General features: G+C 44.9%; 2 protein-coding genes across 5 annotated transcripts in view; one reads left to right on the forward strand and one right to left on the reverse strand.

Annotated features, from left to right (window-relative positions):
* selenon (selenoprotein N) overlaps positions 1–19,687 on the forward strand; it is a 45,122-nt gene extending 25,435 nt beyond the window's left edge. Inside the window, exons 8-12 of the mRNA XM_072246629.1 lie at positions 5,792–5,980; positions 6,848–6,953; positions 10,548–10,660; positions 12,455–12,556; positions 16,015–19,687. Coding sequence (XP_072102730.1) covers positions 5,792–5,980; positions 6,848–6,953; positions 10,548–10,660; positions 12,455–12,556; positions 16,015–16,182 — 678 coding nt within the window. The 3' untranslated portion in view covers positions 16,183–19,687. The remainder of the gene's footprint in view (positions 1–5,791; positions 5,981–6,847; positions 6,954–10,547; positions 10,661–12,454; positions 12,557–16,014) is intronic.
* A 683-nt stretch (positions 19,688–20,370) lies between these two features.
* LOC140190126 (nuclear receptor coactivator 7) overlaps positions 20,371–27,084 on the reverse strand; it is a 108,947-nt gene continuing 102,233 nt past the window's right edge. For all 4 annotated transcript variants that reach the window (XM_072246625.1, XM_072246626.1, XM_072246628.1 and 1 more), the window contains 4 exons: positions 25,620–25,772; positions 24,744–24,839; positions 22,696–22,769; positions 20,371–20,574 (listed from right to left, as the gene is read on the reverse strand). In XM_072246625.1, coding sequence (XP_072102726.1) covers positions 20,439–20,574; positions 22,696–22,769; positions 24,744–24,839; positions 25,620–25,772 — 459 coding nt within the window. In that variant the 3' untranslated portion in view covers positions 20,371–20,438. The remainder of the gene's footprint in view (positions 20,575–22,695; positions 22,770–24,743; positions 24,840–25,619; positions 25,773–27,084) is intronic.

Raw genomic sequence — 27,084 nt, forward strand, 5'->3', positions numbered from 1 at the left:
ACGGGCAGTATGCTGGATGTTTGAGAGTGTCTGGGGGGGCGTGCAGGAGCAAAAAAAACAACTGTTAATACTGTGGAGAAGGAGCTTGGGAAGCTGAAAGGTCTGAAGGTGGATAAGTCACCTGGACCAAATAGACTAACCCTAGGTTCTTGAAGAGGTGCGGAGGCATGAGTAATGATATTTCAAGAATCCCTAGATTCTGACATGGTTCCAGAAAACTGGAAAACTACAAATGTCACCCCACTCTTCAATAAGGGAGAGACGCAGAAGAAAGGAAATTATGGGCAAGCCAGTCTGACGTCTGAGGTTAGGATTCAATTGCTAAGGATGAGGTCTCAGTGTACTTGGAGGCAAATGATAAAATAGGCTAAAATCACCATGGTTTCCTTAAAGAACAATCTTGCCTGATAAATCTGTTGGAATTTGGGGAAATAACAAGCAGGATAGAGAAAGCAGAAATGGTAGATTTGTGTACTTGGATTTTCAGAAAGCCTTTGACAAGGTGTCACACATGAGGCTGCTTAATAATTTAAGAGCCCATGATAGTACAGGAAAGATACTAGTATGGGTAGAAGGTTGGCTGATTGAAGGCAAAGTGTGGGAATAAAGGGAGTCTTTTCTGTTCGGCTGCCGGTGAGTAGCGGTGTTCTGCAAGGGTGGGTGGTGGGACTGATTCTTTTCATGTTATATATCAATGATTTGGATGACGGAATTGATGTCTTTGTGACCATGTTTTTGGATGATACCAAAATAGGTGGAGGGGCAGATAGTGTTGAGGAAACAGAGGCTGCAGTAGGACCTAGACAGATTAGGAGAATGGTCAAAGAAGTGGCAGGTGGAATACAACGTAGGGAAGTATGTAGTCATGCATTTTGGTAAAAGGAATAGAAGTGTAGACTATTTTCAAAATGGAGAGAAAATCCAAAAGTCCAAGGCGCAAAGGGAATTGGGAGTCCTTGTGTAGGTTAAATTGCCGGTTGAGTTGGTGGTGATGAAGGCCAGTACAATGTTTGCATGCATTTTGAGAGGACTAGAATGCTAAAGCAAGAATGTAATGCTGAGCCTTTATAAGGCATTGGTCAGACTACACTTGGAGTATTCTGAACAGCTATGGGCCCCTTACCTCAGTAAGGATGCGGTGGCATTGGAGAGGGTCCAGAGAAGGTTCACAAGAATGATTCCAGGAAAGAAAGGGTTATCATATGAGGAGTGTTTGATGGCTTTGGGACTGTACTTGCAGGAATTTAGGAAAATGAGGGGGAATCTTATTAAAACCTATGAATGTTGAAAGGTCTTGATAGAATGGATGTGGAGAAGATGTTTCCTATAGTATGGGGGGGAGGGGTTGAGGACCAGAAGATACAGCCTCAGAATAGAGGGACATCCATTTAGAACAGAGATGTGGAGGAATTTCTTTCGGCAGAGGGTGGTGAGTCTGTGGGATTCGTTGCTGCAGGCGGCTGTGGAGGCCAAGTCATTGAGTGTACTTAAGGTGGAGGTTGATAGATTCTTGATTAGTCAGGGCGTGAAAGGTTACGGGGAGAAGACAGGAGATTGTGGCTGAGAGGAAAATGTTTCAGCCATGATGAAATGGCAGAGCAGACTCAATGGGCCAAATGGCCTAATTTTGCCCCTATATTTTATGATCTTATGGTCTTTATGGAAGCGACAGGTTTTAAGATGCCGGTAGCTTGCCTTTGCTCCTTCTCCTGTCAGTGGAAATGGTTCTGCTGGGCTTAGTAGCTGGACTTGGTTGTTAGAGGCTGTTTGAGATGCACGCCATTGGAAGCATTTAATAGGTAGTTGGGGCTTATCCCCACTACTGTCCCTGGCTGTGACTACCTTAAGGAACCACCCTTTCATTATGATCTGGATCTACTGGTGGAAGAAGCTTCAAAAGGGACTTTCCCCAAAGGGAATTGTGTATATTCACTCAAAGCATAGCATTTCCTTTCCGGAGGTGTGGAGTGGTACTCAGAATTTGAATCGGTACCAGGTTTGTTATCACTGACATGCATTGCAAAATGTGTGGTTTTGCGGTAGCAGTACAGTGCAATACATAATTTTTTTTAAAAACTGTAATTTATGACAAGAAGTATTTAAAAAGCACTGGATAAACAGATGAAAATAGTGAGGCTGTGTTCATGGGTTCGTGGACCGTTCAGAAATCTGATGGTGGAGGGGAAGAAGATGTTCCAAAAATGTTAGTGTGTGTCATCAGGCTCCTATACCTCCTCCCTGATGGTTGTAATTAGAAGAGGGCTTGTCCTGTATTATAAGTGTCCTTAATCCTGGATAGGCATCGCCTTTTGAACTTGTTCTTAATGCTGGGGAGGCTGGAGCCCATATCGGAACTGGCTGAGTTTACAGCCCTCTGAAGCTTTTTCTGATCCTGTGTGTTGGCCTCTCCACACTAGAGGGTAATGCGACCAGTTCAGAGGTTCAAAGGTACATTTAATGTCAGAGAAATGTATACAATATACATCCTGAAATGCTTTTTCTTCACAAACATCCACGAAAACAGAGGAGTGCCCCGAAGAATGAACGACAGTTAAACGTGAGAACACTAAAGTCCCCCCCCCAGCTCCCCCTTTCCACGTGTAAGTGGCAGCGAGCAATGAGCCCCTCTCCCCCCACCAACAAAAAAAAGCGCATTGGTACCATCACCGAGCCCAAGCGTGTGCTAAGCAATAGCGAAGACACAGACCAAAGTTACCCCCAAAAGCTTCGCATTTCATCCGAAATTCGACAACCCACAGGTTCTCTCTCTCCCTGGCGAGGGAGAGGGAGGGGTCCCCCATTTTCACAGTAAGCGGAAGACATAACAATAACCCGCTGGTTTACGAAGTTAACAGTCCGTTTCGCTGTTTTTTTTCTGAGCTCTGTGTCCGAAGATCGCAAAGACCTCGGGTCTTCGGGCCCACAGCGAAAGATTTTCCGGCCTCCCCGACGACACACGAGTCTGCTGCCGTGACACCGACCCTCAATCCGCCCATCTCCAGAGTCCCGAGATCTTAGGCTTCCGAACAGGATCGAGATTCTCAGGCCAAACCCTTGGCATGTTGAATAACAGCCAGTCATGGAACCCCAAGAACAGGTCCCATTCCTGCAAAGAACCGAAGCCCGCGTGTAACTCCAGGTCAGGGTCTTCAAAAGAACCCTGAAAGGGAAAAATAAAGATATTAAAGATGGAAGTAGAGCTGTTTCTGAAGATGCAAACAAAGGAGTCATTGTTAGGTGCCATTATCCCTCCTAAGCTCCACCTTCAGAATGCTCTCCATGGTAGATCTGTAGAAATTTGCTAGAGTCTTTGTTGACATACAAAGTTTCCTCAAACTCCTAATAAACTAAGTCACTGATGTGCATTCTTTGTAATTGCATTGATACGTTGGGCCCAGGATAGATCTTCAGAGATGTTGACACCCAGGAACTTTGAGCTGCTAAACCTTTCAAGAGTGGACCGATTGAAGAGGACTGATGTGCATTCCCTCGTCTTCCCCTTCCTGAACTCATCAATCAGATCCTCAGAGATGTTGACACTCAAGAAGTTGAATTTGCTCACCCTTTCCTCTTGACAGGGGTTGGTGTGTGTTCTCTCGTTCTTACCCTTCCTGAAATCCATGATCAATTATTGGGTCTGACTGACGTTGAGTGCAAGGTTGTCTTTGCAGCACCACTCAACCAGCTGATCTAGCTCTCTCCTGTACCCCTCTTCCTCACCATCAGAAGCTCTGCCAACAGTTGTGTCATGGGCAAATTTATAGATGGTGTTTGAGCTGTGCCCAGCCACACAATCATGGGTGTAGAGGGAGTAGAGCAGCAAGTTAAGCGTATTTTCTTGAGGTGGGCCAGTGTTGGTTACCAGCGAGGAGGAGAAGCTATTTCCGATCCTCATTGACAGTGGTCTCCCGGTGAGGAGGCTGAAATCTATGGTCACAACCGCAGGTACTGTACTTCAGTAAGAAACTTTGTTTTAAAGGCTCATTGGACCATCCTTTCAGACCGTTGGCACTGGAAATGCAGGGTCATGCAGTGACCTGAAGTCCATGGTTCCGCGAAACTACGATCGTTTCAATGAACATGTGGTCGGGGGGGAGGGGGAAAATGAGTCGTACTTTTAAAGTTTATTTCTGGAATCGTGATCTAGATGTGTGCAACTTTACCTGGAAAACTTAAGGTAAATCTTCTGGAGGAATGAGCATCATTTCTGAAGAACAAGCGTTTGGCAGGGTGACCTTCCCTATGCTGGTGGTAAATACTGTCGTCAGCTATCTGATTCAGGTATGGTTTCCTCTATGGATTCTTTACCCCGAAGAAACTGACCTCGCCTTTCACTCTCTTCACTCGTTAGGCAAGGGATTGTACAACATAGTCCAAAATTCTTCTGTGAAGAACAACTCTAGCCAAGTGTGCAATGAGGAGATGACTGGGGATGAAGGAGATATTTGTGTAATTGAGGAAAGGGACTCAATAGTTGGATTATTTTCTCCTTTTCAGTCATACCTCCTTACTGCCCATGATGCTGCTGGCTTTCAGGACAGCAATGAAGGTCCTCAGTTTCTCTCTGTCCTTGGCCATCTTCTCTATTGTACCCCAGGTGTGATTGAGTGTCCTTATTTCTGCCTGTACGGTACGGTGCCAAGTTGTTTTTGGTCCCCCGCATTTCCTCCGCCCCTCAGGGGTCCAATGAAGTGCTGTCTTGATGATGGAGTCGGCCTCTCTTCTCATCACATGCCCAATCCATCTCCAACGTTTCCTCCCGATTTGATTGTGCCCGTGTTCTCGTGATGACACGTGGCTGGAGATCTTTCTTGGCTAGAATATATGCAGGATCTTCCGGGGCGTCGGGGTGTGGGGTGACGGCGGCTTTGCAAGGTTTTTTGAGTCATAGAGCACAGGAACAGGCCTGTTGGCCCATCTAGTAGGCGCTGAACTGTTATTCTGTCTCGTCCCCTTGACCCACACCTGGACCCCTCATTCATGTTTCTGTGCAAACTTCTCTTCAATGTTGCAATCCTCCACTTCCACTGGCAGCCCGTTCCACACTCGCATCACCCTCTGAGTGAAGAAGTTCCACCTCAGGTTCCGTTATTTCACCTTCCGCACTTAACCTGTGACTTCTAGTTTTAGTCTCACCCAACCTCAGTGGAAAAAGCCTGCTTCTCTGCCCCCTATCTATACCCCTAATATACCTCTATCAAATCTCCCCTCATTCTCCTACGCACCGGGGAATAAAGTCTTAACTACTCATTCAATCTATTGATATATTTCCTGTAGATATAATTTTGGGTGGGGATTGGAATGACCTCTAGTTGATCTCAGTGGCGCCACCTATCTTTATACTTTATTGTCGCCAAACAATTGATACTAGAACGTACAATTATCACAGCGATATTTGATTCTGCGCTTCCTGCTCCCTGGATTACAAATCGATAGTAAATATTAAAAATTTAAATTATAAATCATAAATAGAAAATAGAAAAATGGAAAGTAAGGTAGTGCAAAAAAACCGAGAGGCAGGTCCGGATATTTGGAGGGTACGGCCCAGATCCGGATCCGTCAAGTTTTACCAGACGATAATGGCAGAGGTTGTGAGTGATAACCCGGTTAACTTTGCAAATGTTTGGAAATGCTGGATGAGATTGTCACTCTGTACATGTGACTCGAAAGTAACAGCAGGGAAGCGTTTTGTGTCTGGTAGCAAAGCAAATTGTCACGATGAGAGGCGTCTTGTGTTGCCTCAGACATCTGTCTTTCCCGCTCAGTGCCTGTCCCTCTGTCATCCATTCAGATGGAGCTCAAAGCCGCGGGCCCCTCCTTTCCGAGTGTTATTCTCGATGAGAATGGAAATGTAATCGACACAGCCGACCCATCGGGGGAGCCCATTCAGTTTGTTTTTGAGGAGATTCACTGGCAGTCTGAAATCAGCTTTGAAGAGGCTGCCAAGAAACTGGAGACAACTTTGTATCCCTTTAAAAAGGTAATTGGGAATGGAACCTGACGTTGCGGGGGTGGGGGGGCATGGTGGTGCCACGGTGAGCGGGACACTATTACAGCTCAGGGCGTTAAGAGTTCAGAGTTCAGGTCCTGCGCCGTCTGTAAGGATGGGGATTGGAATGGTCTCGGTGGCGCCACCTATCGGTCTCCTCACGACCATGTGGGTTTTCTTTTAGGTGCTGCAGTTTTCACCCACAGTCTAAAGACGTACCGGTTAGTAGGTTAATAGGTCATTGTAAGTTGTTCTGTGATTACCGCTGGCGTTTAGGGTAGCAGTGAAGGTCCCCCATCTCTGGCAGCGTTCAGGGCTTCCTTCATTGTGTCAGTAGCCTCCTCTTGGTTTTCACTAGTGTCAGTCTCTGGGTGGAGACTCAGGAATACCGTCGCACTCAGATGTAGGAGGATTCTTCATTATTGTTTCCATAACAATTTTGTTTTACCAGTCAGGGTTGTTAACCCTGAGCTGACTCCTCCCCCTCCCCCTCCCCCCCCCCCCCCCCGGGCCGAACCTGGAGGACTGGTGGACCACTCTTAGTCCACCCTCTACCCTTTGACCTGTTTGGTACGGGTGACTCTTCCAAGAGCCAAAGCATAAAGTCCTGACTCCAGCCAACAGCTCTCTGGGTCATTGAGGCATGCAAGCCTCTAAACCCAATGACAAAGTTGTGGTCCTCTCGGAGGTGTCCTGTGATTAAATAGGTGGGTTGCTGGGTGGTGAGGCGCATCGGGGCCTGTTCCTCGCTGTATCTATAAATACAGAAGTTCCCAGCTTGTGACGGTTGCCTTGATCTCGGCTTTTCTGTTGATGGCAAAGGCAAAGCTAATTCTCGTTGGATTGTTCCTTTTCAAGGTTTCCTACCTTCCGTTCACCGAAGCCTTTGAGCGCGCCAAGGCAGAAGACAAGTTGGTGCATTCCATATTACTGTGGGGGGCACTCGATGACCAGTCCTGCTGAGGTAAGTCATCACCTTTAGTCTGCGCATATGGAAATGGACCCGGCGGTCTGGCACACTGACTGTGAATAGTCTTTGGTCGCCATTGAGGGATGGGGATTCCTCCTTCCATGAGCTTGTTTGGAAGGTGGGCGAAGTCTGCCGCAGCTGGTGTGAGGTTGCTCGCAGTACCAACCATGACTGAACAACAGTCCACACTCCCTTTTGCTTTTAAGGGAAGTCAAAAGCAACAGAAAAACAATGGAGAGGGCTTATAATAGAGCAAAAATTAGTGGGAAGTTAGAGCAAACTTTAATTAGTGGGAAACTTTTAAAAACCAGCAGAGGACAATTAAAAAGCCATAAGGGAAAAAAAGATGAAATATGAAGGTAAGCTAGCCAGTAATATCAAAGAGGATACCAAAAGTTATTTTCAGATATATAAAGAGTAAAAGAGAGGTGAAATTGGATATTGGACCGCTGGAAAACGACGTTGGAGAGATAGTAATTGGGGATAAAGAAATGGTGAATGAACTTAATAAGTATTTTGCGCCAGCCTTCACTGTGGAAAACACCAACTGTGAAAGAAATTTGAGATTGTCAGGAAGTGGGTGTCGTTGCTATTACTAAGGAGAAGGTGGAAGGTCTGAAGGCAGATAGGTTGGCTGGATCAGATGGACTACATCCCAGGGTTCTGAAAGAGAGAACTGAAGAGATTGTGGAGGCATTAGTAAGGATCTTGCAAGAATCACTAGAGTCTGGAGTGGTTCTGGAGAACTGTAAAAATTACAAATGTCTCTCCACTCCTTAAGAAGGAAGGGAGGCACAAGAACGGAAATTATGGGCCAGTTAGTACGAATTCAGTGGTTGGGAAGATGTTGGAGTCAATTATTAAGGATGAGGTTTTGGGGTACTTGGACGCACAAGATAAAGTAACCCAAATTCAGAATGGCTTCCTTGAGGGGAAATCTTGCCTGACAAATCTGTTGGAATTTCAATTTCCTCAAAGACAAAGGGGAATTGGTGGACGTTGTGCACTTGGATCTTCGGAAGGCCTTTGACAAGATGCCACACATGAGGCTGCTTAACAGGATAAGATAATGAGCTCAAACTGTTGCTGCTGCTGCGAGTTTGGCTCAGGATGAGGACCCGCTCACCTGCAGGGAATTGCGACAATGCCAATTTCCGTATTTTCCAGCACCAGCGTTTCTCTCCCTTGGAGACAGAAGCCATTTTGAAACCTTGGTTTGGGCTTCCCCCATGTGGTTTGGATCGTGAGGCAGGATTGCAGCTCCATCCCTCAGAGCCGAAGTGCTCTCCCAATAAGCAATGGAGGCAAAGTGCGAGGTTAATGACGGGATTCTTGGCAGGGTGGAGTAACAGAGGGATCCTGGGGCCCGTGCCCTCAGATCCCTCAAAGTTGCCGCGCTTAAGAAGATGTGTAGCGTATTGTCTTTTATTAGTCAGGGGTTTGAGTTCAAGAGCTTGTGGGGTGATGTTGCTCCTCTATAAAGCTCTGGCTAGACCACACTTGGAGTAACACACATAAAAGTTGCTGGTGAACGCAGCAGGCCAGGCAGCATCTCTAGGAAGAGGTACAGTCGATGCTTCGGGAGTATTATGTTCATTTCTGGTCGCCTTATAGAGGAAGATTGGCCAGTTATAGGCCAATAGATTTTGTATTGGCTTTTGTTATTCAAGGGATTGAATTCAAGAGCCGTGAGGTAATGAATTCCATAAATTTACCATCCTCTGGCTAAAGAAGTTCCTCACCATTATGTTTCAAAGGGATGTCCCTCTATTCTGAGGCTGTGCCCTCTGGTCCTCGATTCACCCACTATAGGAAACATCCTCTCTACATCCACTCTTTTGAGGCCTTTCACACAGTCAGAGACATTTTCCCAGGGTCAATATGGCTAGCATGAGGGACCGTAATTGTAAGATAATTAGAAGAAAGTATAGGGGGGATGTCTGAGATAAGTATTTTTACACAGAGAGAGGTGGGAACATGGAATGCACTGCTTAAAGTGGTTCTAGAGGCAGATACATTAGGGACATTTAAGATACTCATAGATAAACACACAGATAGAAAACAAATGGAGGGTTATGTGGGAGTAAGGGGTTAGATTGATCTTGGAGTAGTTTAAAAGGCTGGTACAACATTGTGGGCCAAAGGGCCTGTACTGTGCTGTACTGTTTTATGTTCTAAGCTATGGAATAATACCATTAAGCAAGGGGTCCATGACCCCAGGTTGGGAATCCTCGTTCTAAGCATTGAGCACTGATTATAAAAAAGGAGTGGCAGGAATACTTAGCAGGACGGGCAGCATCAATGGGGAGAGAAACGTTTTTTTTTCATTGATGGTCCTTCAGAGCCTAAAAAGTGAGAAAGCGACTGCAAAGGGGTCTGAAATGGAGAGAACAGAGAGGAAGTCTGTGATTGGCTGTTGTTCGGGTGACACAATTGCTTCCAGTGGTCAAGCGAAATGATTGGTTGTAGCTGATGTGACTGCTCAAGGACAGGGTGAGAGTGCTGAAGCAGAGAGACTTGACAAAGGAGCTGCCTTTGCTGAGGGACGATGACGATGTTGCTGATACCTGATCCACACCTTGCCCAAGGGCCAACAGTGTCCATGGTAACAGAGTGGGACACACATTCCACAGTACCTGTGGGGCCCCCTATCCTGCCCTAGAGTAAACAACAGAGGTCACCTATCCAAATAAAAGTGTGTGGAGCTGGAGCAGGCTAATGAAGGCTGGGCCAGATGGAAGTGAGACTGAATCTCCAGTTATGAGATCATATCACTGGCGTATGTTGTGAAATTTGTTGACTTTGCAACAGCAGTACAATGCAATACATGATGATAGAAAACAAAACTGTGAATTACAGTAAGTATATAGGTATTAAATAGTTAATTAAATAAGTAGTGCAAAAATAGAAATAAAAAAGTAGTCAGGTAGTGTTCATGGGTTCAATGTCCATTCAGAAATCATTTGGCAGAGGGGAGGAAGCTGTTCCTGAATCGTTGAGTGTGTGCCTTCAGGCTCCTGTACCTCCTCCCTGATGGTAGCAATGAGAAGAGGGCATGTCCTGGTCCTTAATAATGGATGCTGCCTTTTTGAGGCACTGCTCCTTGAGGATGTCCTGGATATCATGGAGGTGACACAGCCAACTGGAGTGCTCTCCACAGTACATGTGTAGAAATTAGTGTCTTTGATGACATACCAAATCTGCTCAAAGTTCTAACGAAATATAGTCCCTGTCATGCCTTCTTCATAGCAAGCACAACACATACACAGCAAATTTAAGAGGAGGGATTGTTTCTCCATTGTACGCAAACAGAATCCCTAAACCTGAGGCTGGGTAGGAAGACCATGGATTATCTGTTCCATAATTTAGGCTTTGTGGCACTGCTGTAAGGAGATTTGGAGTGAAATGTTCTGTTTTATGTTATCTGTGGGGAAAAATTCTACAGGTCTGCGCGAGTAAGTTCACTTCACAGGTTATTGCCTTCATAAGTTTGAATTTCTCCTTTTTTAAAAATTCTGTGTAACACAAAGCTTCCCTCTTGCTGACAGGCTCGTTTTAATAAACCTTCGTTTCTCTTGGCTCGTGTAGGTTCGGGGCGGACTCTGCGAGAGACAGTTCTCGAGAGTTCGCCCGTTCTCTCGCTGCTGAATGAGAGTTTCGTCAGCAGCTGGTCCCTGGTCAAGGAGCTGGAGGATCTCCAGGTAAAGGGATGGCGAAGCGGCAATCTTGTGGGACCGGTTCGAAACCGACAACCGGATAAATTATACAGTCTAGACTGAACTGGGGCAGTGTAGGAAGTCTGAGAACGATGTGATTAAAGTCCATGTGTGTTTGGAAGCTACCTTATTAAATACATAAGTGAGGGAAATGTTTAAAATGTACTGTTATTATTGATTAATGGTGTGGCGGGCTGGGGATACATCTCTACCTAAGGAGGTGGAAGGTGCTCCTTCCCTCTGCTAGCCTGCAGGTCACCCTTGGGCAAGGTGTAGCACCTGCTTAGCCCCCGATCAGGGTCACATGAAGCTGTGAGAGCAGGTAGTAGATGGTCATATGAGCAGCTGGTGCATATCACAAGTCCTGGTTATGCGACCACCGACGCAAGGCAGACAATCTCTGAAGAGTATTGATAATGGCTGGGGTCACCCATCTTGTGAAAGAAGGCAATGGCAAACCACTTCCGTAGAAGAATTTGCCAGGAACCGTCATGGTCATGGAAAGACCACGATCGCTCACATCACACGACACGGTACAGACCGAACTAACGAATGGTGTGGGATGTCATAGCATGTCCAGCATTTAATATTGATCCCTATTTGCTCCTGAGAACTCAGTAGTGAGCTGTTGCCCTGAAGCAACACAGAGCAAATAGTAGTCTGAAGGAAGAATTGAGGGAGTTGGATTTCAGTGGGTGTTATGGTGTGGAGGCCATTCAGCTCATCAGTTCCATTCTAGCTCTCAGCAGCAATCCCACCAGTCCTATTTGCTCTCCTGATTTCCCTGTGGTTATTCTTTGCAGGCTTTCCCTGTGGCTGTCTGTCACTTGCCTTCACTGAGGATTAATTCAATACCAGTAGTGTTGAGGGAGTCAGTGCCGTCACGGCAAGCATGCAAACTCCACACAGAGAGCACCGTGGTTCAGGGACAAACTCTGGGCCCCTGGATCTGCGAGGCAGTGCTAGTAACTGTGTCTCTGGGTAACGGACTGGAGATCGAGTAGACAGATAATGCAGATTGGCTCCTACTACACTGGGTGGGAGAAAAGTGTCATATCCCAATGTATTAAAATACGACATCTCTGAGGTTGAATATGAAGATCCCAGTAACCAGACAAGTACCTAGTGAGGTTGGGGCATGGTTGGGAATTTCTCAGATTAATGGGTTATAAACTCATTTGAGGGTTTCTGTGGTAGATGAGCCAGAGGGTGGGGTCAGGCTTTATGGGAGGTGGGAGAGTCAATCCGGGTGTCATGGGAGCTTGTCTTTGGGGCCAAACAACATCAAAAAAATCTGTTTTAGTTTCAGCCAGCTAACATGAAGTTAGTGATTAAGGAACAATTGGGATGGAGATGGAGCATAGTTTGAGAAGGTGCAGTTCAGAAAAGGCAAATAAAATACAAGAGCAGAATTAGGCCATTTGGCCCATCGAGTCTGCTCCACCATTTCATCATGACTGATCCGTTTTGCCCTCTCAGCCCCAATCCCCTGCTCTGATTAATCAAGAATCTATCAACCTCTGCCTTAAATGCACCCAATGACTTGGCCTCCTCAACCGCCTGTGGCAATGAATTCCACAGATTCACCACTCCCTGGTAATGGCTTTGTTTAAATGGAATATATCACTCTAATGTGTTAACACACTGTGAAATTCCTGCAATTAGTTAGTTTCCTGCTCCGATCTTTGATGTTTGACCAAATGGTTGGTGTTGGGGGTCAAGGAAGAGTTGGGTCTTTGAAGTATTCGGTGATTCTGATTTCTTGTTCTCTCTCTCCAGAGCAAGCAGGAGAATGAAGAACATGCCCGGTTAGCAAGCCTGCATTTAGAACACTATAACTTCCCTGTCGAGATGCTCATTGCTTTACCAAACGGTGTGGTGGTAAGTTCGGTAACCCGTTGTGGTCAGTCAATGGCAGCTGGCCATATTATCGGACCGTCTTAGATCCCAGGACCAACTGTATCTCATGGTCTGAATGCACAATGCTTTTTTGGGGGTCGGGGGGGGGGGAATATTCTAGGATACAAGTTGGTTGCAGAGGAAAGTTTAAGTTTATTATTCAACTGTAAACACAAAATACTCTGCAGATGCTGGGGTCAAAGCAACGCTCACAACACGCTGGAGGAACTCAGCAGGTCGAGCAGCATCCGTGGAAATGATCAGTCAATGTTCCAGCCCGGAACCCTTCGTCAGGACCTTCCTCCGGCGTGTTGGGAGTGTTATTATTCAACTGTGATGCTTTGGCTTCCTCTCACAGTCCAAAGATGTACCGGTTGGTAAGTTAATTGGTCATTGTAAATTGTCCCATAATTAGATGCGGATTAAATCGGGGGATTGATGAGTGGCATGGCTTGAAGGGCCAGAAGGGCCTATTCAGCATTGTTTCTCAATAAAATATTTTTAAAAATCATCTACATTTGTACCACCAAACAAAACTTCCCTCCAGACCAACGTGCTCAATACAGTACATATTACTCACACACAACACAAAAGTAATATTGCCACAAATAAATAAATGTATGTATGTATTACAGGAGACTGACACCTAGCCCAAGGTGCATTTGCAACACAAGTTAAAAAGGAAATAGTATAACGGCTACCATATGCGATGAAGCATAGGTGGTGGCAGGCAGTTCAGGAGCCTCTCGTCCTGGGGGAAGGAGCTGTTTCCCATCCTAGCAGGCCTTGTCCCTAAAGCTGTGGTACCTCCTGCCCAATGGTGGGGGGTCAAAGGGATTGTGCAGACTGAAATTTGTGTTGTAGTGTTCCCTCCTACTGCAGCTCTGCTGTCCAGCTGTTTGCTGTCAGTGGGGTGGGGGGGGGTGCGGAAACTAATTCAAAGGAAGGTGCCACTCCAACTGAGCAAATGGTTTTGTTTAAATAATGTCGGCGTTTCAGACAAACGTGTTCGCACTGTGTCAGCTAGCAACAAGCAGATGGCAGAGGTCACCAGAGGTTAGGTGGTGATCAGTTCCTTTGTTGCAAATCCCTTCCCTCTTCGCTGCTGAAGCTGTTGGTGTTCCAGTTCTCAGAGTTCAAAGTGAATTTATTATCGAAGTGCTGATTGTGTATCTGACTGTATACAATCTTAATGTCGGGGCAATATCCTCCCTTATTTCGCTTCTTTATTGCTCGTACATTGCGTTGGAGATGCAACAATAAGATTTTTATGCCCTTGGATGTAACAAATAAAATAAATACAAGTATAAGACTATAAGATATAGCAGCAGTATTAGGCCATTTGGCCCTTTGAATATGCACCGCCATTTCATCATGGCTGATCCATTTTCCCTCTCAGCCCCAATCTGCCTTCCCCCGTAACCTTTTACGCCCTGACTAATGAAGAATCTATCAATCTCAATGACTTGGCCTCCACAGATGCCTGTGGCAACACATTCCACAGATTCACCACTCTTTGGCTAAAGAAATTCCTCCTCATCTCTGTTCTAAAAGGACACCCATCTATTCTGAGGCTGTGCCCTCTGGTCTTGGACCCCCCCACCAGAGGAAACGTCCCCTCCACATCCACATCATTGAGGGCGTTCAACATTCGATAGGCTTCAATGAGGTCCCCCCTCATCCTTCTGCGTTCCAGTGAGTACAGTACAGTGTTACCATATACTACCCTGAGATTCATGGCGGGAGTCTCAGTAGAATAGAGGAAAATAATGAAGTCAACGAGTTTAAATGCGAAATGCTAAGTCTTGCCTGAGGAATGCAGTGTAACACTATTGCGGCTTCAGTTCCGCTGCTGCCTGAAGGAGTTTCTGTGTTGTCCCCATGACTGCGTGGGTTTCCTCCGGGTTCTCTGATTTCCTCCCACATTCCAAAAGAGTGTGGTTTGGTCACATGGATGTAACGCGGCATCATGGGCTCGTTGGTCCAGACGGGCCTGTTACCGAGCTCCATCTCCAAGTAAATAAAATTCATGACGTGGGCAACCAGGTCTTTTGACCATGATTGTCCTGGGCCAGTTTTTCCACAGAAATTGCCATTGTCTTCTCCTGGGCAGTGTCTTTACAAGATGGGTGACCCCACCCCCTCCCCAGCCATTATCGATACTCTTTATACTTTATAGCCGCCAAACAATTGATACTATAATGTACAATCATCACAGCAATATTTGATTCTGCGCTTCCCACTCCCTGGATTACAAATCGATAGTAAATATGAAAAATTTAAATTATAAATCATAAATAAAACATGGAAAGTAAGGTAGTGCAAAAAACACAGAGAGGCAGGTCCGGATATTTGGAGGGTACGGCCCAGATCCGGACGGCGATCATCTGCCTAGCATCAGTGGACGCATAACCAGGACTTGTGATCTTCACCAACTGCTCATACGAACATCCACCTCCTGCTCTCATGGCTTCACGTGACCCTGATCGGCGGTGGTGGGGCTAAGCAGGTGCTACGCCTTGCCCAAGGGTGACCTGCAGGCTAGCGGAGGGAAGGAACGCCTTAAGTAAATAGGCTTCTTTCGAATATCTGAGGTAAGTGGGAGGTGCATAGTATAGAACATGGACTGCTGTATAAATCAGTGGGTTAAATGACATAAGTTTCAAATCCTGGAAACACAAGTCAGTCTGTGTAATTGTTTCTCAGCTTAAGATGTAGGAAGAAATGAGGTTTATTTTCGAGAACCAACTAGACATTTTCCATCGCCGTAAAGAAGTACAGCACAGAAGCAGGCCCTTCGGCCTACCTGGTCTTTGCCGAGCCATTTAAACTACCTTCTCCCATCAACCTTCACCAGGGACCATCGCCCTCCGTACCCCTCCCATCCACATACCTATCCGAACTTGCTTAAATGTTGAAATCAAAATTGCATGCACCATTTGTGCTGGCAGTTTGTTCCACACCCTCCCAGCCCTCTAAATGAAGGTGGTTCCCATGGGTGGAATGCGATGTTCCTCTATGGTTCCCATAGTTTAAGGTTCCCCTTAAACTATTCACCTTTAACCTATGACCTCTAGTTGTAGTCCCAGCCAACCTCAGTGGAAAAAGTCTGCTTGCGTTTACCCCATCTATACCCCTCAATTTTGTACACCACTATCAGATCTTCTCTCATCTTCTACATTTTAAGGAATAAAGTCCTAACCTATTCAATCATCCCTTATAACTCAGGTCCTCAACATCCTTGGAAATTTTCTCAATCTTATTTGCATCTTTAGGTAGGTGACCAAAACAGCATACAATACCCCAAATTAGGTCTCACCGATGTCTTATACAACTTCAACATAACATCCCAGAGGTGTCATGTCTGACGTGTTCCTGTTCTGATTGGGTTTGATGTGGTTATTTGACTCCAGTTGGTGACTCGTGTTTACTTTTAACAGGTTCACCACATCAATGCAAACTATTTCCTTGATGTCACTTCTATGAAGCAGGATGAGATGGACAAAGGTCTCTTCCTCTCTTCACGATTCGAGGACCCTTCCACGGCAGCTTATGTGCAATTTCTGAAGGAAGGACTGGAAAAGGCCAAGCAGTTTGTACCGTCCTAACCAAGAGGAACATGTCAGAAATGTGGTTCAGACTGACCGCACTGCTCCCTCCCTACAGGCCTTGATGCACAGTCTACACTGATAATTTACCCAGGGAACCAGGTCGTGTGGGCTTCAGACATCTGAGAAAATGGACGACGTGTGTTGCTGAAGTGTGTGTGCGTGAGTGAGCAGAGGCTTGGAAATATTGGGATGTTCCCTGCTGCATCGGGTGATGAATCGATCATTTGTGTGTGGAAATGTTGCTGGAAGCTAGGAGGACTGTTGGTGAGAAACCAAATGATTTTTAGATGCTGAATGTAAAACTCTCCCTGTCCCAGTATTAGTCATCAAAAAAAAAGTGAATATCCCGTTTCAACACTTAGGGTTACTTCAGGAACATTATATCCACTTTGTTTTCTGCTTAAAATCAGGTGAATACTGGCAGACCCCAGAGTCTAGTGAGACACTAGATTAGATTATGAGGACACGCAGTCCTTTTTTATTGTCATTGACTGAGTTTCAAACTTGCAATACAATAACCTTAAATGTCTCATTCCTTGCTTTCACTTCCTGCTGTGCTGGTGATGGCCAGTTGCTGAAGCAGTTCTTGGGGGAGGAACTCATACCCCTTTCCCATTCCCTCCTGTGAAACACTTCCATACTCATAGGATCTCAAGGTTAGCTGGATCTTTGACTGATTGAGCTTGAATCTTCCCCTCCGTCATCCCCGTAGCCATAAATATGATTGGTGGCCCAGCTGAATTTCTGGTCGTTATCTTGTCTCATTTCCTGTTTGAAGAAATTATGCTCTTCCACATGCAAAAATTTAACCCAGTATGTTGTACCTTCTAGCATGTTAGCAAGAGGAGGGGAGGGAAAGACAGAGAGAACTAAACACATAGTGTCAAATGATCAATTTCCTTGAGACTTTCTAACCCAGGACCACTATTTTTTTTTAAAAAAAAGCTAAGATTCAGTTAAGTATGAATTGATGCAGAAACAGAATACAGGCTTGGCTGTGGATTCTTTGCTCATGGATTATTCAGAATGATAAGTTCCTCCAGGTTACTTTGTACCATTCTGGTAATGCCATAATAATGAAGACATTATCCAGTCAGGTTCAGGTACGACATCAGACCGCATGCTGGGATAGGAGAACAAGAGTTGGAGTGCTTTGGGAACAGATGATCCAAAGTCCTTCATATCTGTCCCAAAATGGTATTTTTGACAGAAATCTTAACTGATTTAAGTAAATCTATACTCAGTGCTTCCACCACTGCCCTAAAGACTGCTGTGACCACATTAACACTTTTGTCTGTTAACAAGGGAGCCCAGCTCACATTACGGGATGTTTAGAGTCAAAGAAAAGTACAGCACTGAAACAGCCCACTCCCATCCGACCTACACTGGAACCATAGCACTCCACACCCCTCCCATCCATATACCTATCCAAACTCCTCTTAAGTGTTGAAATTGAGCTCAACGTGCACAACTTGCACTAGCAGCTCATTCCACTCACAGTCCCGAGTGAAGTTCCCCCTCATGTTCTTATTAAAGTTGTCACCTTTCACCCTTAACCCATGACCTCTGGTTGTAGTCCCACCTAACTTCAGTGGAAAATGCCTGCTTGCATTTGCCCTATCTGTACCCCTCAATTTTGTATACCTCTATCAAATCTCCTCTTAATCTTCAACTCAGGACAGACATCCAATTCACCTGTCCTAATCCATCAGCATATACTAAATGGGATTTTATCCAAGGGATTGGGTCTTCAATGATGAACGTCAATTAGTTTCATAAAATCCAGGTACGCCCACTGCCGGTGTGGGTGGGTGTATGAAAGGCAAAGGTGTACCACCATCCTACTTGGACAAGTAGGAAAGAGTAGCCAGGTCTACTTGCAACCGGAACAGACAGTGAATAAGATAAATGGAAAGGTTTTCTGCAGGCTGACCCATGTAATTTAAAGGCTGTTACCTGGCCAACTATTACTGTACCTATGCAAAGATTGCTTCTCTTTCAAACTATTTTATCAAGTCTACAAAATATTTATAGTCAGAAGTAGATAGGTTTGACATTTTAAAATTTGACCTCATTTTATACATTTACAGATTGTGTTATTTTGTATGCTGGTGATAAGGGTATCAAAGTGGCTGTGGGGAGAATCTAGATCTGGTCATTGAGAAGCCAAGGTCAAGAATGGCAGAGGGTTGTTCTTTTCTCAGGAGCCGCATTTATGAAGGCTCTTCCCCAAAGCCTGTGAAAGGACTGGGTTGAGCCTGATGCCCTGCGAGCTGCTCTCAAGAGGGAACAGCCTCATGCCATCCCTTGCAAAAGAAATCAAAAAAAGACAAGAATCCTGTTCAAGGCCTTTTAGGAAAAAAAAGCAAGAGCTGCGAAATGCTACAGCAGCTAAAAAGTTACAACACTCTAGTTCTACAATAGATTAGCCTAGGGAGGCCTAATTTGAATTTAATGCAAAATTTAGATTTATTTATCACATGCAAGTCAAAACAAGCTCATTACTGCTGCCTCCTTTTGGGATTTTATCTCACTGGGCAAGGACAGTATATCCTCAGCTACATACCTGCAATCCATTGTGCCTAAGCTACTTGCTTTTAACTGGTACACAACTCCATCTCAACACAATGTATCAAGCAATTCTTAACCACAGATAACATCATTTACACTAAAATGATGAGTATTTGTCTCCTTTGAACTGCAATGAATGGTTTAGATTTACACTCAGTAGCCACTTTATTGGGTACACCTGCTTGCTTTTGCAAATATCTAATCAGCCAATCACATGACAGCTGCTCAGTGCATAAAAGCATGTAGACATGGTCAAGAAGTCCAGTTGTTCAGACCAAACATCAGAATGGGGAAGAAATGTGATCCAAGTGACTCTCACCATGGAATGATGGTTGATGCCAGATGGGGGTGGTTTATGTATCTCAGAAACAGCTGATCTCCTGGGATTTTCAGGCACAGTCTTAGAGCAGGGGTTACCAACTTTACATCATGGGCCCTTATATTTAACTGAGGAGTCAGTGAACCCCAGATTGGGAATCCCTGCTCTAGAGAATGGTGTTTGGGGGAGAAGAACATCTACTGAGCAGCAGTTCTGTGGTCTTAAACACCTTGTTAACGAGAGAGGTCAGTGAAGAATGGCCAGACTGGTTCAAGCTGACAGTGACCCAGATGACCATGTTATACAACAAGGGTGTGCATGAGAGCATCTCTGAATGCACAACACGAACCTTGAAGCACATGGGCCACGGGCAGAAGACCATTTGAGATTCCACTCCTGTACCCAATAAAGTGGCCACTGAGTAGGTCAACAACTCAATAAGATTTATACAGTAACTATTTCTGCCATTGAGGATGTACTGGTCTTAAATACCAAGTTATCAATCTCATGGACAGAGATGATAGTTACGTCACAGAGCAAACATTTTCATTTGAAAATTGTATTTTTTTGGGATTGTTGAGTTATTATTTCAGTAAAGCAAGTTTAAAATAATGGCAATGGACTCAGGTGGTTAAAAAGGAAAAGTTCTTCACAGCTTGGATAGCACACGTGTACATGTGGCTTTGGTACTTAATGCTTGAAGTTTATTTTTGTAGTGACTGCAGTTCCCAACATTAAATCACCTATACCTCTTCGATCCAATGCAGTGATGTATGATCACAAGGTCTTTATTATGAACTTAGATACACGTTTGACAATTCTCACATTAGTCTTCGGTAACAACAGGAGATTAAGGCCATGTAATCAACATGGAATACCTCTCCTGTAACAAAAATATACACAGTGATCAACTAGTGGCAAAGTGCAAGTCAGTAACCTTCCTCATCCCCATGCTTTGCTTGGATATTATATCAGTACTATGAATGGATTCACATATTGCAGAAGCACGCTGATGCTTCATTTAAAACTACATCCAGTTTCATTTTGGCAGTGCAAACCCATCTTTCTAGATAAAGTGGGTAAATTGCATCAGGGTCTCCTGAGCTACTAGAGACAAGGTATCCACCTGCTCACATACCAGGAGTTAACTTGTCCCTTCTCTACTAAAGAAATGCCCAGCTGCAGACAATATAGCAGTCTGTTTAAAGTGGGAACGGCAGGTCCTGTTCCTTAAAACTATCAGTGCACAAATTGGAAAATGGGCCTTGTGCCATTTCCTGCAACATCTCCCCCCCCCCCCCACCCCCAGGTGCTTCATGCATCAGTAGTCATCAGCCAGTAGACTCAGGAGGTTCCTGCACAGCTAGCGAAATGTCCACACTTCAAGATCCTGCACCATGAAATCTTCGGTTTTTGACAGAATGGAGTTGTTGAATGTTGTACAAGGTTTGCTCCTTCCATGATTGAGATCTTCATCCAACCACAGACCAAAATGTCCACTTAACAGAAGGAACACATTACATTTGTTACCAAAAACACAAGAGTTTCTCAGTCAATTTGGATTGGAAATACTAAAGAGAAAATATTGGCTCAGTTTGACCTGCCAGACATCTTCCTGGTCTGCATTTACAACTTTTATATTCTTCAGTTAATATTCTCACTAACTCAATGATCAGATAACCCCATTTACAGTTTTACCCTTTCAGACACATCTTTCCTCCCCACCCTTTCCGAAGGTTAAATGAGCTTTAAGTTCTGACAAGGACCTTGGACTGTTTCTCTCCCCACAGATGCCGCCTGGTCTGTTGAGCATTCCCATTGTTTTCTGTTTTTTAAAAAAATATATATTTCTTTAAACATTTTACTCCATTGATGCAGGTGAGCTCTTGTTTCAGAACTAAAAGTATAGACTGATTACACATTGTTGCCAGGATGAACTTACTGTTCATTGTGCCACTGGCATTTAGGGCAACAGTGAAGTCCTCCATCTGTCTGTCCTCGGCCGCACACAGATGTAGAAGGACTCTTCATTGTTGTTTCTGCAGCAGTTTTGTTTGACCAGTCAGGGTTGTTAGCCCCGAGTTGAACCCCTAAACCCAGAGGACCGGTCTTAGTCTAGCCTCCACCCTTTGACCTGTTTGGCAAGAGCCAAAGCACAAGGTGCTGCTTCTAGCTGGCAAGACTGCTGCATTTCAGAGGGATTATGCATTCTGCACATTCAAAAAGGCTGAAGGATTTTATGCCTTATAGTTGCTGATCAACTGGAATCTGAAGGGGGGGGGGATGGAGGCAAACATCTGAATGGAATGTGGGCTTTAGACTACATTCTCTCCTCCTTTGCCTACTCCGCAAGGTGCGTCTTTCAAGCAATGCCCTGAAAAGAACTTGGAGAGGATGGTTTACGGTAGGACACAGACAGTCTAGAGCAGGGGTTCCCAAACTTCCACCCCCCCCCCCAAAGATTCAGGTACATTATTTAAATTATGTAATATACAACCCTAAGATTCATACTCCCCCCACCCCCCCGTCACAAAACAAAGAAAACCATGGAACCCGTTCAAGAAAACAAACACCTAATGTGCAAAAAAAAATACAAAACACAAAAATCGAAAGACTCCAGACATTCATTTCTGCTCAGTGCAATTCACCCAAAACAGCAAAAACGTGACCAGAAACACGTACGGCCTCCCTACCTTTAAATGAGGGGTCTGTGGACCCCAGGTTGGGAACCCCATTCTCGAGGCAAACTTATTCCCGTACCAGACTGAAGTTTAAAGGCGTATCATTCAAATTAAAAGGGAGCAATAAATACACTTAAATCAATGCAGCAGTATATCCCAAATAATTAGACAGTGACAAATACCCAACAGGTCAGGCAGCATCTGTGGAGAATGTAACAGTTAACATTTCAAAGTCACTGATCTTTCATTAGATCTCCACTGATGCTGTCTGACCTACACCGAGATTATCTGTATAAAAATGGAAAATGTCAACTTTTTTTTTTCCCGAAACTGGCCAAATGCAGACACTGCCCTTTTAAAAAGATTTTCCCAGTTAGATACAATCCTCCAAGAGGACCACAGCCTTGTCTTGGTTTTGACATTTGTGTGCCTCAGTAACCTGGAGAACTAAGTGGACTGGAGTCAGGGCTTAATGGTTTGTCTCTTGGTAGGGTCACTCACGCCAAACAGGTCAAAGGGTAGAGGACAGACTAAGAGTGGTCCACCGGTCCTCCAGGTTTGGCGGCTCAGCTTAGGGACAACTGTGACTGGTAAAACAAAACTGTTATGAAAACAAATGTAGAATCCTTCTACATCTGAGCGTGACAGTATTCCTGAGTCTCCACCTGGGACTTGCATGATTGACAGTAGTGAAAACTAGATGAAGCTACTGACATGATCAAGGAAACACCAAACACAGTCAGAGGACCTTCAAAGCTGCCCTAAATGCCATTGGGATAACAGGCAGCAAGTGTAATAGTTGGTTAATGGTTTCAAAGGTATCTGGTGTCCTGAACAGGCAATGCTGGGGACTGAAAGCCTTCCTCCAGTTGCAGGTATGCAACTTAAGCACCTCCCCACCATCAAAAACAACAGAAATCATTTTCCAGAGAAAGATACCTGCCACCTCCTAATGCCAGTGAGTCCAAGCTTCCTTTTATGAAGAAAGAATTCTCTCCAGTCCACTGGAAAACCTGGAAGACAAATGTTTCAGAAGCAGCTAGTTCTTTCATGAAAGGAAAAAAAAAGCTTCCATCAGGACATTACACAAAATGCTGGAGGAACTCAGCAGGCCAGGCAGCATCTATGGAAAAGGGTACAGTCAGTTTTGGGCCAAGACCCTTCATCAGGATACAATCACGTCACAGCCAATGAAACTTTTGAAATGTGGTCACTACTCAGCTAGCAAAATAACTTCTCTTTGCCAGTTATTAAATCGATGTTTGCTTGATATTGATCTTTTAAAAAAAGACCCGTTTATTTTGTGCCTCTCAACTAAACCTCCCACTCAATCTCCTTTAACTCCACCATGGATAGTCCCAAACCCAGATGTTAAAGGAGGGGGAGATTTAGTTGAGAGGTATAAAAACCTAGATCTATAAAAACACCAACAGAAGCTCTAAAGACCTCATTCCTGGGAAGGGAAGAATCTTCAGTCTCCTTTATCAGGGCTGGAATTAGATCAGTCTCCCCTCAGTTTTAATTCCCCACTCCTGGAAACCTTTTAAAGACTCTGCACACTTATGCTACCATATCCTTCCTGTAATGCAGTGACTAGAACAGTACATCCTATTCATGTGGTGGTATAGTTAATGTTTTACTAAGATAAGAATTACAGATGCCAGAATACTTCCAGCAGGTTTGTGTGTGTGTGTGTGTGTCTTTTTTAAAAAAAAATCAAACAGTTCTAATACAACTGCATGTGTTCTGTATCTAAGCCAGAGAAAAGCATCCTCCATGCCTTCACAGTCCCTTAATTATTTTCTTTACTTAGCGACAGAGCCAAGTAGGCCCTTCTGGCCTTTCAAGCCACACCAGCAACCCCACAACCCTGATCAACTCTAACCTAATCATGGGACAATTTACAATGATCAAGTCACCTATCCAGCAAGTCTTTGACCTGTAGGAGGAAACCAGATCACTGGGGGAAAATCCCCATCTATTCCACTGGGAGGGCACACAGAGGCTCCTTGCAGAACGGCGCCGGAACTGATCTCTGCACTCTGGAATGCCCCGAGCAGTAATAACGTCACACTAACTGCTACTGTGGCACCCCAACCCATCCTGCCATCATCGGCAACTTGTCAGCCGTGCACTCGGGGATTTCCTGTTGCTCCAGTCTGCTGGGTGTGTCGTCTTGGAGAAAAGAGACTGCAGATGCTAGGCAGTGGAGCAACAAGCAATTTAGAATCAGTCTGGATGAACTCAGTGGGCCAAGCAGGGGAGGAATGTTTTGGATTGAAATGCTGCATCACAAGTCCTGAAATCAAGGCTTTAACCTGGAACATCAGTCTCCCCCTCACCCCATCATAGATGCTGCTCAACCCACCGACTTTCCCTAGGAGATTGTTCGCTGATTTAGTGCCTGGCCATGTTTGCCCTCCAATTGTATCATCTCCTTTTGCCCCTTCCATGTCCATCAAACTAGTCCCTCAATAGCTTCCAAGAGCCGAGAAACTTCCTCCCTCAGTCACACCGATTTTGACAAAAATGAACTTAAATATAACACATACAAATGCTGAAGGAACTCGGCAGGCCATGCAGCATCTACAGAAAAGAGTAAACGGTCTACATTCCAGACCAAGACTCTTCATCAGGACTGGAAAGGAAGAGAAGGATCTCAGCTCAAAACGTCGACTATTTATTCATTTCCATAGATGCTGCCTGACCTTCTGTTCCTCCAGCATTTTGTGTGTGTGTGTTGCTTTACATTCCCAGCATCTGCAGATTTTCTTGTGTCTGTGGAACTACTTAAATGTGGCCGCCATATGTAGATCAGATCATACATCACAAAGAGAGTCCAGTTTCGAGCCCAGTTGCGGTCCGGGCTCAATGCCAGACAGCCATCCCGGATCTTTGAATTATAACCAGCAAGGAGTCAATAATGGAAAAAGAAATCCACATTACATTTGATCCAAATGTCTAGAACCAGACTTTGATGAACATACCTTAAAATCCAGGTTAAAAGTGTACAGAAATGTTTCTCCTGTCCCAAAGTAATGGTCACTTGGCCTTGGGGGATGTGAAGTCAAAGCACCAAACACCTGTAATTATAACAGCGTAGTTAGGCACTTATGTGCATCAGGTTCCTGGGAGTTCACATCAGAGAGGACCTCACCTGGTCCCTTAATGTCACCTCCCTGAACAAAGTGGTACAGCTGTACCTTAACTTCCCCAGGAGATTGAGGGAAGCAAGGTTTCTCCCCCCCCCCCCCCCCAGCCCAATCTTAATTGAATTTTATAGGAGTGCCATTGAGTGTCCTGACAGGCTGTATCTCCACCTAGTATGGGAGCAGCCAAGCATTAGACCAGAGATCCCACAAAGGATTGTGAAAAAAGCTGAGGGGATCATAGAGGGCCCCCTACCATCATCAGGGACATTTATCTGCATACACAGGGCCCTTAGTATTATTAAGGATTACACCCAACCAGCCAGCATCCTCTGGCTTTCTACCATCAGGTGGGAGACTCCGATGCATAAAAACAAGAACATTCAGGATGGGAAACAGTTTCTTCCCTCAGGCCATTAGGCTTCTGAACTCCCTGCCACATCGCATTCACAGTGTCACCGGTTAATCTGTCCTACACCCTACAACATTTAATTTATGTACTTTCGTTTGTTATGTGTGATTCATCTGTAGCTTTTATCCTCACCTTCACAAGTTATTGTGTTATGTGTGTGATATGTACTACTGTGTTTTACGCCCTGGTTTGGAGAAACATTGCCTCATTCAACTGTATACAAGAATGTAGTTAAATGACAAAATTTGACTAGACTTGATGCCAGAGGAAGGAGTTGTAACATCAATATCAATGTCTCTTACCTGGCCGCAGGTATCTTTTATAACCAGCAGTACTGGTGAGTCAGTGTTAGCTACTTTGCGGTACAAGGTCTTTAGGCTGAAGCCATGCAAGGACGTGCTGAATGCCAAAAGCCACGGATGGCCCACTGTGCTGGGTGGGAGATACTTGGAAATCTACAGATCAAGGGAGAATTAAAATTAAAGTTAATCTGAAACTCAAAAAATACATTGGGACAAACATCACAGAACAGGTTGCTGGAACCTATTCACTTTCAGCTGCCATTAAATTGGTCATGGTCGAACTAACAGTTCCTTGGGAAGACCTGATTGAGGAGACATTTGAATACAAGAAAGCCAGATACCAGGAGCTGGCAGAGCAGTACCAGGGACAGGGGTGGAGGGCTCAGTGTGGGCCTATAGAGGTGGGATGTAGAAGTTTTGCTGGCTTCTCGCTGTGCAGAACCTACTTTCTCTTTGGCATTGCAGGTGCTGCAAAGGAAAGAGACATCAGGGCTGTCACAGAGGCTGCTGAGTGAGCCTCCAGATGGCTATGGATCAAGAGGTTGAATCATGGAGCAATGCTGTTGGGTCACAAGCCTGATCAACCTTGGCCGGGTTGCCTGGGCAAGAGTGTCTGATGTTGAAGGATCTATAACACCCGATGGCCCCAGGTTACATCACTGATCACATGTTCCAGCACATCCTAGGACATATCTCAGCATCAGAGTTTTTTTTGTAAGGAGCTTTCTATCATCTCCAGCTCACTACATTTATTCAGAGGAATTTCATAGCTCCAGAGAACCTTGCAGATCTTTGGACCTTCCACAATTTTAGATAAGTATGAGTTGGTGGATTCTATCAGCAATTTCAGTCCATCACCTTCCTAGAACCTGAAGCAAGCAACAGGAACAGCTGATGTGCTCGCTTTCATTTTGGGAGAGCAGACATGAATCTTCAGATGGCAACCAGCAAGAATGAGATTTGTCAAATCGAGCCGCCAAGGAAATTCTTTCTAAAATATTGACAAACTGGGTTCAGAGGAGGTTCACGAGAATGATTTCAGGAATGAAACAGTTAACATATGAACAGGGATTGAAGGCTCCAGGCCTGTACTCTTTGAATTTTGAAAGGCCGCGATAGAGTGGATGTGGAGAGGACGCCTCCTTTGGTGGGGGAAGTCTAGGACAAGGGGCACAGTCTCAATAGAGGGGCTCCATTTAGAACAGATGAGAAGGAATTTCTTTAGCCTGGGAGTGGTGAATCTGTGGAAGTCATTGCCACAGGTGGCTATGGAGGCCAAATCATTGGGTATATTTAAGGAAGAGGTTGATAGGTTCTGTATTAGTCAGGGCATGAAGGGATATGGGCAGATGGCAGGAGATTGAGGCTGAGAGGGAATATGAATCAGCCATGATGGAATGGTGGAGCAAGATCAATGGGCCAAATGGCTTAACTCTGCTCCTATCTATAGGCATCCGTTAGTCTC

The sequence above is a fragment of the Mobula birostris genome, chromosome 29, assembly GCF_030028105.1.
Source record: "Mobula birostris isolate sMobBir1 chromosome 29, sMobBir1.hap1, whole genome shotgun sequence".
NCBI lineage: Eukaryota > Metazoa > Chordata > Chondrichthyes > Myliobatiformes > Myliobatidae > Mobula > Mobula birostris.